This window comes from Oncorhynchus keta, chromosome 24 (genome assembly GCF_023373465.1).
Source record: "Oncorhynchus keta strain PuntledgeMale-10-30-2019 chromosome 24, Oket_V2, whole genome shotgun sequence".
NCBI classification, from domain to species: Eukaryota; Metazoa; Chordata; class Actinopteri; order Salmoniformes; family Salmonidae; genus Oncorhynchus; species Oncorhynchus keta.
The window spans coordinates 25,150,543-25,162,243 of NC_068444.1; the positions used below are offsets into that span (position 1 = coordinate 25,150,543).

Below are 11,701 nucleotides of genomic sequence, written 5' to 3' on the forward strand. Positions count from 1 at the left end.
TTATATGGAGCTTTATGGAGCTATAGGGAGCTATAGGGAGCTTTATGGAGCTATAGTGAGCTATAGGGAGCTTTATGGAGCTATAGTGAGCTATAGGGAGCTTTATGGATCTATAGGGAGCTATATGGAGCTATAGGGAGCTATATGGATCTATAGGGAGCTATATGGAGCTATAGGGAGTTATGGAGCTACAGGGAGCTATAGGGAGCTATAGGGAGCTATATGGAGCTATAGGGAGTTATGGAGCTACAGGGAGCTATAGGGAGCTTTATGGATCTATAGGGAGCTATATGGAGCTATAGGGAGCTATATGGAGCTATAGGGAGCTATATGGAGCTATAGGGAGTTATGGAGCTACAGGGAGCTATAGGGAGCTATAGTGAGCTATAGGGAGCTATATGGAGCTATAGGGAGTTATGGAGCTATAGGGAGCTATATGGAGCTATAGGGAGTTATGGAGCTATAGGGAGCTATAGGGAGCTAAGGCTATGTAATAAAGTCATACAGTGAGGGGGCATTTGTATGGTATACATTACATTAGTTTAAATACAATGCCCCCAGCTGTGCTTATCCTGGGCAGGTCATAAATATAGTAGAAGAGTGTGTTTAGTAGGGGCCTAGTGGGGAAAATGCAGAGGAGACAGATGTGGGTTAAGGAGTAATGGAGAAGGTGTGCTCAGAAGAAAAGCAACTGGAGTAATTCTGTAATCAGGACATGGTGGTACTAAAAAGCTCTTAAACCCCCTTATAAATCCTATGACGTCATTAGTGGAAGTGCACCACCATGCCTAGGGTGTGTACACTAAATCAAATCACATTTTATTTGTCACATGCTTCGTAAACAACAGGTATAGACTAACAGTGAAATGCTTACTTACCAACAATGCAGAAAGAAACATTTAAAAATAATATAAAGTTAAAAGCACAAGGAATAAAATACACAATGAGTAACGATAACTTGGCTATATACGCAGGGTACCAGTACTGAGTCGATGTGCAGGGGTATGAGGTCATTGAGGTAGATATGTACATATAGGTAGGGGTAAAGTGAATAGGTAACATAATAGATAATAAGCAGTAGCAGCAGGGTATGTGATGAGTCAAAATAGTTAGTGCAATACAGGTATTCCAGGTAGCTATTTGGTTAACTATTTAAATAACTATTTAGCAGTCTTATGGCTTGAGGGTAGAAGCTGTTCAGTGTCCTGTTGGTTCCAGACTTGGTGCAATGGTACTACTTGCCATGAGGTAGCACAGAGAACAGTCTATGACTTAGTCTATGACTAGAGTCCAGCTCTAGATAATATAACTAGACCATTATTTAGGTTCAGAGTGGTTTGCTGAGAAAGGGTGTATCGGCCCTCGTCAAAAGTAGTACACTATAATGGGAATAGGGTGCCATTTGGGACGCACATGTACCTAGATAGGGGCAGCCAGGAGAGAAGAGTCTGTACTGCCAGGACATGTTCCTATCCTCAGAACACAACCAGCCTGCTGTGCTGAGCCTTCCAGTAAACGGATATAGGAGAACAGTGAAGAACAATGTGTTGTTTCATGTGGGTCGGGAGGACCGGTAACTCCTCCTCCTCCTACACGCACACGCACACACACACACACACACACACACACACACACACACACACACACACACACACACACACACATACATACATACATACATACATACATACATACATACATACATACATACATACATACATACACACACTACCCCCTAGGTACATAATTACCTCAGGCTGTCCTGGAAATCTCTCCTTCCTGGCTCCGGACCAGGACTTGACTGAAAACAGGCTGCTAACCCGACCACATCTCTAACTAGGAACCCCTATGGCCTTATACGTTTCTGGGCTAATTGTGTCCCACGTAATCCCCGGGCCTCTTCCCCTTAAAAACATAGAAAATGAGTTCCGTCTGAGAGAATGTAACCACAACTCTGGAACTTGTCTGTCTCTGTCCTGATTGTGTACTAGGGTTATGGTTTAGGTTAGAGGCATATCTGCATCTATTATTCTATTCTTAACAACATCTCAGAACATCTCAAGTTATTTGTATATAGAGAACTCCTCATGGAGGACAAGAACCGAAGTGTACCTCTGGACATTTATGTCTTTGCCTAGTTGTTACTGCATGTTCGCGTGACCAGTCATTACACTGCAGTAATTCAAGGAAATAAAATAGAGCTGTGACTCTAGAGGGTTTGTTTCCTGTTTAGGAGGGTTTAGAGTTAGTTTTTCGTTCAGATTATGGTGGTTAAAAGATTTAGACCAAAGTGAAGTAGAACACTAAATAGAAGTTAATGGTTGCCTTAATGAGTCCTTATTAAAATGGATTGTATCATTAAAATTGCCCTGGCTAAATGCAACTGACTTCTCAACAACAAACCCCTTGGGAAGACCAATGATAAATGCAGTGTATGAAGTAATACTGTACCATGAATATAATAACGGTGTACATCTGTGTCCTCTATTCCAGCCTAATCTTCACAGTCACATTCTGGAGCGGACACACTCTTCCTACTCTCTACCTGGTAAAATGTCTAAACCTTAATCTTCTGAACTTCCTTTTCTACTGCTTGGTCTTTGTTATATTTCTGGGCCTCATTTGGCCTATGTATGTTATATTGGGTTTGCATGGCAAATAGACCTGCATGTGTCTGTCTCTATAAGTTTCCTTCATTTTGTTGCCAGTGAACATGTCCATTTCAATGACTGAGACTGACTGTGTCTGTCTGTTCTCTCAGACTTCAGCATGGCTGGCCCCAGTGTAGGGGTATGTGACTCTCCCTCAGGGCCCACTGGTGGAGGAGACTTCTTCAGCCCAGCAGACATGACTTCACCTGCAGGGAGACCTCTATTACGCTCCCAGTCTTTCCAAAACGCCCCAGGTACTGTATTGTAAGGACCCACCTCTCCTCCTCTTCCTCCTCCCCATGGTCCCATGTGAAGAGGCATTGTTTACTCTTCACAGAGAGAAAACTGTTGTAGACTGAGGTTGCTTCACAAATGGCACCCTGTTACCTTCAAGGCACTACTACCAGAGCCTGGTCAAAAGTAGTGCACTATTATGGGAATAGGATGCCATTTGGGATGCAGACAGGGATTTGTTTGGAATTAGAACATCAATGGAGTGAGGAAGGACTTTTTTTGACATTTGAAGAGTCTGAAATTGAAAACGTGTGTATTCATCACAAGTCTTTAGTTTAGTTGAGAACCCTACAGTGGAGACTAGCCAGAGATATTGATAACTCTTCAGGGACTTTTCAGGACACCATAACATTCTTCATTCATTGATTTGACATTTAATTCAACAATGGCTCTACAGTTATGGACCAACACGACTCCCGACACTGAAGTAAACAAGCCACTAACATGTCAATGGGATGGAAATATACTGTAGGTTAGGCAACTATAAATGTGGCGGAGAGCCAAAAGGCATTGCGAAACCGGACTGTGCTGTGGCTGTGTCCAGCAGAGAATAGAGACAACTGGGGAGGGAGGGAGATATACTTCAGATGGCCACCAAGTCTTAGCTAGTGGGGGTGGAGGGGCAGTTGTATGTTCTTTAATTGAAGTCAAATGCTTCCTTCTCTTGCGGTGGGAGTTTTGGAGGAGACTTTCTTGAAAAGTGTGTGTGTGTGCGTGTGTGTGCTGGCAAACAGATGTTGCAGAGAATCATACTGTAGTACTAGTTAGGCCAGAAAAGCTTATGCTTCACAGTGAGAGCATTCACATCTCAAAAAGAGGTTAAAAGCGCTCGTCAAGTGAAGTAATTACCCAAGAGGCCCTAGGGCAAGGCAGGCGCCGCACCACTGAGGCACAGACCTGGGGTGTGAGGTGCAGGGATGGTTAGTCAGAGCCATGCAAATCTCCTGACAATACCAAGAAAGGAGTCTGAGCAGGGAGGGGTTTTATGACGGTGTTGGGCCCGGTTTGTGTTCTTCTCTGCCAAGATCAGGATGAGTCCCAAATGGCACTCTATTCCCTAAATAGTGTATTACTTTGACCAGGGCAAATAGGGTGCCATTTGGGATGCATACATAACAGCGCATGCCCCTACATAGAACCAACCGCTCCGGCTATCAGGGCCTTTATGCAATGAAATCATCATCCGAGCTCTCTTAAACAGGGATTTTGTTAGACAAAACCCTACCATGGAAACCATCTTTATACCGCACATGAGGAATTTATTTTCTAAATGTCTGATGTCACTTGGCAGTGGGGCGGAAGGAACGACAAGACAATCCAAAATCTGAGAGAGAGATGGAGCAATAATGTAATTGACTCTTTTACAACCTAGGGGATTCTGCTAGTAAATGTCTCTCGAGATGTTGGCATAAGGGTTTGTGTGAGGACACTGTAAAGAACCCATTAAGGTTTTGTAAGGCGTTCCTTTTACATAAGTGTTTTTTCTGAGTTAGGTCATGTTATGTTGTTTTGTGTCTACCAATCAGTCACCACACATGAAGTTCCCTCTCAGGAAATAAAAGTTTTGAATTAAATAATAATAACTAACATGTATTGTTATGTTTTGTTTCTATGTTCCAGGTTCTCCTCACTACTACTACCACCACCCAGCCTCCATGTACTCCTCAGAGCCCCCCCAGCAGCAGCAACACCAGCAGTACTACCACATACCCCCCTTCATGGGCCACACACACTTCCCCTTCCCCTACCCAGTGAACCCCGGTGCCCCCAAACCAGTGGGGTCCCATCCTTCCCTCACACGGGTCGCCAGCAACCCCACGTTCCCCTCCGTCCTCTCCCCAGCCCCAGGCTCCCCCGGCGGCCCCCACTCTGATGCTCCGAGCCCCTCTGAGTACAGCGGTGAGGGGAACCCCCTGACCCTCCCTCCTCACCCCCAGAACCCCAACATGTGGCCCTCCCACACACAGCCCCTCTTCTCCCTGGCCAATGTAATCTCCATGGCAATGAGCATGGCTCAATCCTTCATCCCTGCCAACAGCCTGGCTAACCAGGGGATGCCCTCTATAGCAGGCTTCCACCCCCAGCTAACCCACCCTCAGTCGGTCTACTCGTCCGTCTACTCCCCCCACTACCAAACTGCTCCAGTGGAGCTCCCTTACACCCAGGGTGGGACACCTGGCCAAGGGCAGCAACACAGTGTCTACCAGGGCCCAGACACTCCACCACAGATGCAGAGGGATGGCTCAGTGTCTGTGTACTCTCAAAATGGACACCCCGGCTGGCAGCATAATCACATAGCTCCCCCTACGATGGGCTACAACAGCCCACAGATGGTATCACAGCAAGCAGCATCCAGCCCTCTATGCCATTTACAGAATAGTTCCCAGGGGTCCTACATAGTTCCTCAGGACCAGTCTGATGTGTCCAGCTGTGCGTCAGGGTCTGATCTGTCCCCTTCGTCCCCAGACAGCCCGGAGAGCACAGTAAGCTACCAGCCAGCCCATACATGACTGTCTGACAGTGAGAAGTAATGCCATTCTGACAAGTATTGTCCCCCCTCCCCCTTCTCTTTTCCCAAGTTATCATCGTTCAGCTCAACCACACCAATGTCGAGACCTACGGTGCCTGAGATGAACGCCAGTGCTCCCAAGCCCAGACTATCCCCCAGTTACACAGGTAAGATTCACAGTGACTTTCCCCTCTCTACTTCTACAATAGCTGTATTCTGTATTGTACCGGCCCTTACCTAAGCTTACTGTTGATGGTAGGAGATGGGTTGGGGAGGATGCTGGCAGACCTTTGTTGCTTCTGTTAGCACACTAAACAAATGCAGAGTACACACTCCAGACACACACACATACAAAAACACACACACTCCAGACATACACAGACACTCAACGAGGCCTGTTTTATGTTGTATTTGGTCTAAATAAGGCCTGATGACTGTGTTAGGGCCAATTGGCTCTTCCTGTTGTTTTCAGTTCTGTTTTGTGTTTTATCCTGTCCACATCAGTGTTTGGTGACATTATCACCTATAAGCACTAGCAGTGCCTCGGGATCTGTTGCGTAACCACATGTCTGGATGGAATGTTCCATTGAATAAGGGACCAATAGGTAGGTGTGATAATACCCCCGCCTACCAGTATTGACCAGTTAGAACCCACTGGGTACAGACGTCAATTCAACGTCTATTCCACATTGGTTGAACGTAATTTGGTTGAAATTACGTGGAAACAACGTTGATTCAACCAGTGTGTAACCAGTGGGAAGATTTGCCCAGCAGAAATGACCAATCAGAAGGCTTCCACGCTCGTTACAGGCCTCTCCTCCCACATCCTCCCCACCTGTCTGTGTTCACACCCCCACCCCAACCAGCTCCGGTACCCGAGCAACCCAACCCAGCCCATTTCGCTCAACAGACTGAAAGAACAGGCTCTGTTTTTGAGAAATCCCAGGGCCACATTCAGCAGAAAATAATTGTTTTCCAACCGTGTAGAGTAGTTACACCGAGTGCCAGACCTCCGCTAGCTCTTGCTTCCCACCCATTTATGGCACCATGAACACAACCAGATGTTGGCAGTAGATATGGCAGATGGATTGGTTTTTCTGACAGAAAGTTATGAAACTAAGGCCATGGTTTGATCCGATCCCTGGTAGATCCGTGTAACAGCACGCTTGACATTTAAAGTGCATTTCAGATTGAGATGACATTATGCATTTGAATCAATTTGAAAGTACGAGTCAATGTCAATGGAAAATGATATCACTACTGGAACAGAATGTAAACACAAACGGCAGATTGTGAAAAATAATAATTATCACTGTGATGATATTAATCATAAACCTCCTCCACCACACAGATCCCCCGCCTGCTGCCGTCACAGTGGGTCGTTTCCAGGTCACCCCTAGCATGGAGATCCCTGTGCCTGCTGCACCAGATGGACAAGGCTCTAACCCCACCAGGCCCAAGTCAGTGGGCAGCTCCACCCCAGGCCCCACCAGGCCCAAGTCAGTGGGCAGCTCCAACCCAGGCCCCACAAGGCCCAAGTCAGTGGGCAGCTCCAACCCAGGCCCCACAAGGCCCAAGTCAGTGGGCAGCTCTACCACCTCTGAGAGCAGCACAGAGGAGCAGGGGCGGGCAGAAACCAGCCTGAACACCTCCCTCACTCTCTCCCCCCCAGACCGACACCTCCCTGCGGAGGAGGACCGGGAGGTCCCGGTAGGGTGGGCCAGGACCAAAGAGCAGCAGCAGGAAGAGGAGGAGGAAGAAGAAGGGGAAGAAGATGAGAAGAAAGAGCAGCAGATAGTAAGGAGGAGGAGTGTGTGTAGTCTCAGTCTGATAGGTACGTCTGCAGACAGCGGCCTGTCCGTCACGGTGGTGGATTCAGAGGGGTGTGGCCCGTGGGAGGGAGGTGCAGGGAGCCCTACCTACAACTCGGCCCTGCACCACTTGTGGCTGAGCTACAGCCGCAACTTCACGTACATGAGCAGTGACGACTCGGAGAGCGAGGACGAGGACATGCGGCAGGAGTTGCAGGTGATGAGGGAGAAGTGAGTGTTTCACCTTCAGCATCTCTCCAGTTATTTACCCATTTTCCTTCCAGATCGATTTAGGGTTTGAATCCAAGTTTGATTACTTTGAATTCAACTTGCATCTCAACTATTCCAAATCACTTAAACAAGTCCTCAGAGTTCTCACCTATCTGTTTCTATTTCTCTCTCTCTCAGACACTTGGTGCAGGTGCAGAGTCTCCAGGCCACCCAGAAGAGGGAAATTGAGGAGCTGTATGAGAGGATGGGGAAGGTTCCCCCTGCGGGGATTGTCTCACCTGCCGCCATGCTCTCCAGTCGCCAACGCCGTATCTCTAAGGAGAGGAGTTACCCCTCCACCTCCCGCAGAAACAGCCTGCAGCGCCTGGACATGCTCCCCCTCCAAGGTATCATCAGGAGGAACTCTCTGGGTGGCAGCAACAGCAGCAGCAGCTCTCTGGAGAAGCCTTCTAAAGGGGTGACCTTTGCTTCCGATGTCAGTAGAATGGTTAGAGTTCTCTCATTATGTCTTTATTTACTGTACAGAGCATGGCCACGATTCAATTGGAGGTGCGTTATCGGTTGTGTAATGTGCTTGTCTACAACGCACCTCTGACTGAATCACGATCCATATCTTACATTTATTTTGCTGTCTAAAATCTAAGTTTATCTGGAAATCATAATGTGCAATGCACGATGCTCTACAGACTTAATCATTGCATCTCCTTGTCTCCTCTCTCACCAGTAAGAATCTTCAGCCATGCTTGCTGTAGAATAAGCCGACTACCTCATCTAAAATGTGACTGAAATAATCATGCCCATCCTGCTGGAGGAAAGAACTGACGTCACCTCTAAACCCTTTATCTGGGCCCCCATTGGAGGAGACTAACCTAGATGCCCCAGAAACCAGGAAGCTCCTCTGCTGATCCAATAGTCACAGGGTTAATCATAGGTCACAGGTCCGTCAGAGGTCGCTGAGCCCTCTGCTATGAAGGGGCAACAGAACCTTTGTCATCCTCTGTCAGTCACCCCCAAGAGAAGCTTGCCAGATTCAATGGTTCAGTGCAACATACCCGTTCTCGGATGCCACCAGAGCAGTGTTTAAAGTGAGATGGTCAAAAGTTTCAAAACGTCCTCAGCTAATGCATATAAAAGGCTCACAATAGTGCTAGCCCAAGTAGTGCACCATCATTCTTCATACTATGCAATGCTAGTGAGAAACGTGCGATCATTGTACATAGCGCCTTAATGATCAGCTGTAGTCCTGCCTTGTAGCCACAGAGCGGTAAGGGTTGTTCCAGCTACAATATTGGGATCATGGGATCGAGGCCGAGGCTATTGATCATTATTTTCCTGCTTATCTGACTGTCGCACACATTTTTATTGCGAGCAGTGGAGTGAGATGAAGCTCAGTAACTCTCGCTGTGTTTCAGATGATTCACTCTCCTCTTTGCACATTTGACTGTCTGTTTGCAATCTGTTGATGCTGACTGTAGCTCGCTACTGCCCTCTAGAGTCGGACTACGGAAGTCCAGATATGTTGTTATAGTTTTCGTAACTCATGCCTGTTTTCCAATGTACAATAGTGATGCAACAATATTTCTGATGAATTCAACAGATTTATGAAGGACGACTGTTGTCAATGTGTAGAAAGATGTGAACATAGGTGTTAAAAGATGTTAGGCAGTACCTTATATACAATTATAGTGAGCATTTATCAATAAAATGCAACACTATGACAAGTAGCTTTCCGAACAACCATATACAGTACTATAGGTAGACCAACAACACTGAAATCCTTTTGGTGTCAGTCTTTCCAGAATATTTCAGAATTTCACGTGTTCATATGAAATATAAAAAGGTTATACAGTAAGAAGCTAGGCACAATACAGCTCTATAAATGACAAATACCCAAGACTAAAACTACTTAAAAAAACAAATCAAGTTAAATTATTGCCAAATCATCCACATCGATTAAAATAAATAAGGCAATTTATGGTTGATGATTTTCAACTCTCCTGTCTTTTTAGCTGAGACTATATTTTCTCCCCAAATAATCAAACATAGGTCTAGACTACTGGTTCTCAGCATGATTGTAAATGTGTAAATATGAAATAATGCATTTGTAAATTACTTTTACAAATGAATCGAAGATATTTTGGCAAGCTACTTTTCTTGTGCAAACACATTGACAATGATAAACCTTGCTGCAATAAACCAGGCACCCTATGCACTTTAGTCAATTCTACTTTAGTAGGAACTCATCACACTTTTTGGTAAAGTAAGTAGCATATTTATATGCACAAGTGGGGAAGAGTACGACTACCCTAACAAATGAATTAAACTGTGAGCCCATATTAGTGATTACCTTAAATACACATATGGAATTCTATTGCAATGATCCTCTTAAGATTTATATTTAAAGTAAGAAAAAGTGAATGCATGTATGATTGTTGGTTGATTGTATTGCTTTAACATACAAAGCTGCTGTCCTGCCATGCTCAATCTGTGCCTTGTCCTTGCAATGTCTTATTTTATATTTTTACTCTGTAGCTTTGGTGGCTACAACATACCCTGTAACTCATATTTTGACATAAATACAGTTGAAATAATGAGTGTTCCTCTCAGCTGCCGTACTACTTTAGCAATATCAGTGTATGAAACATTACACTGACCTTGCTATAAGATGTCATTTATTGTTGTGAAAAAACAAATACAATATAACAAATGTACAACTCAATCCTTTATCAACATAAATATATTTCAATATAAATGTGTTTCTTTGTCTCAGTTGAGCTGTTCTAATTCCACCTATTTCAAGGCCACTGTAGAATTAACATTACTGATATAGGTTGAATTAGTTTTATAGTTTGGGAGAAATCATTTGATGCTCATTTGAAGGGAATACAAATAATTTTACACAAGTGCCTACTCGTTGGGAAGAAAAGGAAGGAGAATAGGGTCATGTTCATTGGGGCACTTAACAGAAACCATTTAAATAAATGTTGCCATCCGCTTGGTGCCTAATGAACAAGACCCAGGATCCAGAAAATATAAGTGGGTAATCGGCGGCAATAGATCATTCTTTCTACAGACAAGCATGTTTAATCACCATGAAGACGCTTAAGTCAGCAACACAACAACATAAAAGTCTATATACCAGAGCAAAACAGGGCCCGATGCTGCCTTGACAGTGGCTAGCAGTGGAATAAGATGTAGCACCAGCATTTGTCAGCATAAGTCCCTTCCAGTGCAAGTAGGCATACAGGCGATAGGATCAGTGGCACACCACACAGTCGATCTGAGCTCAGTCCATCTGATCATTAAGTCAGTTGGCGCCTGTCTTTGCCCCCCCCATCCTCGCGACCTTGGCCTCCTCATCCAGCTCATCCATAATCTTCTCCTGTTTCACTGAGTAAAACGTGTAGCCATCTAGGAGGAGCAAAGTCAAGGCAAATGTGCTGACAGAGGCAAGGTGTGTGCTGGGTATGAAGCTATAGTCGAGCGTAGCTACATAAACACAAGGATGAACGTTTTCATCATCATCAACATACATTTATGGCAGACATGTTTTACACTCATCACCAGCTTTCACTGTAATAAAGTGGCATGTTGAGAGAGCTACTTAGCTAACTGTAGTTAGATCCTTGCTTGGCTACTAGCTAACGTTACATTGTTATCCAATTAGCTAACTTGCTACAGTACATGGCTGTTATGCAAACACATGTCATGCGATTCTTCACCACTACAGCGTGAATTTCATAACCTATCTACAATGACTTACAGCTTCAAGGACATGAATTATGTCTGGTTGACTTGAACTGCTAATAGTTATGGCAACATTTACAATGGATCGCTATATCATGCAGTTTAGGGCAAATTAGCTCATGTTACGCAGTTCACCTTTAGTGACTGAGTTTGTCAAGGATACAAATACCCATTACAATGGCTCCGATAGCAAGTCCTGTTGCAATATTACGGCCCCTGAGTTGCTGCGATTTCTTCTTCCATTGCGCGAGCTCCACTTGTCTGATAAAGTAGAACTCGTCCCTGGTAAGATCCTCCTTGTTTGGATCTATCCTCTTTGCAAAAGGGACTTCGGGATCGACTGTCGGTTTCTGGTCAGCCATTTTTGCGACAACCTGACCTGCTTGTGCAACACTATAATAGCTCCCCCAGAAATTTCCGGTTTCGACGCGAAAGGTTCGTTTTTTTTAATAGTGTGT

General features: G+C 45.0%; 2 protein-coding genes across 5 annotated transcripts in view; one reads left to right on the forward strand and one right to left on the reverse strand.

Moving 5' to 3' along the window:
* Nucleotides 1-10,003, forward strand: part of wnk4a (WNK lysine deficient protein kinase 4a) — a 68,081-nt gene extending 58,078 nt beyond the window's left edge. For 2 of the 4 annotated variants that reach the window (XM_035801220.2, XM_035801217.2), the window contains exons 14-20: nucleotides 2,494-2,548; nucleotides 2,762-2,905; nucleotides 4,566-5,428; nucleotides 5,525-5,621; nucleotides 6,806-7,496; nucleotides 7,674-7,983; nucleotides 8,221-10,003. In XM_035801220.2, the coding sequence (XP_035657113.2) occupies nucleotides 2,494-2,548; nucleotides 2,762-2,905; nucleotides 4,566-5,428; nucleotides 5,525-5,621; nucleotides 6,806-7,496; nucleotides 7,674-7,983; nucleotides 8,221-8,223 (2,163 nt within the window). In that variant the 3' untranslated portion in view covers nucleotides 8,224-10,003. The remainder of the gene's footprint in view (nucleotides 1-2,493; nucleotides 2,549-2,761; nucleotides 2,906-4,565; nucleotides 5,429-5,524; nucleotides 5,622-6,805; nucleotides 7,497-7,673; nucleotides 7,984-8,220) is intronic. The other 2 variants (XM_035801218.2, XM_035801219.2) reach the window with 2 other exon arrangements.
* Nucleotides 10,004-10,151: 148 nt separating this feature from the next.
* LOC118402870 (cytochrome c oxidase assembly factor 3 homolog, mitochondrial) lies at nucleotides 10,152-11,645 on the reverse strand. Its single transcript, XM_035801221.2, has 2 exons — nucleotides 11,407-11,645; nucleotides 10,152-10,907 (listed from the first exon to the last, which is right to left on the reverse strand). Exons 1-2 carry the CDS (start codon nucleotides 11,603-11,605, stop codon nucleotides 10,804-10,806), a joined length of 303 nt encoding a protein of 100 aa, XP_035657114.1. The 5' UTR covers nucleotides 11,606-11,645; the 3' UTR covers nucleotides 10,152-10,803.
* Between the last annotated feature and the right edge of the window lie 56 nt (nucleotides 11,646-11,701).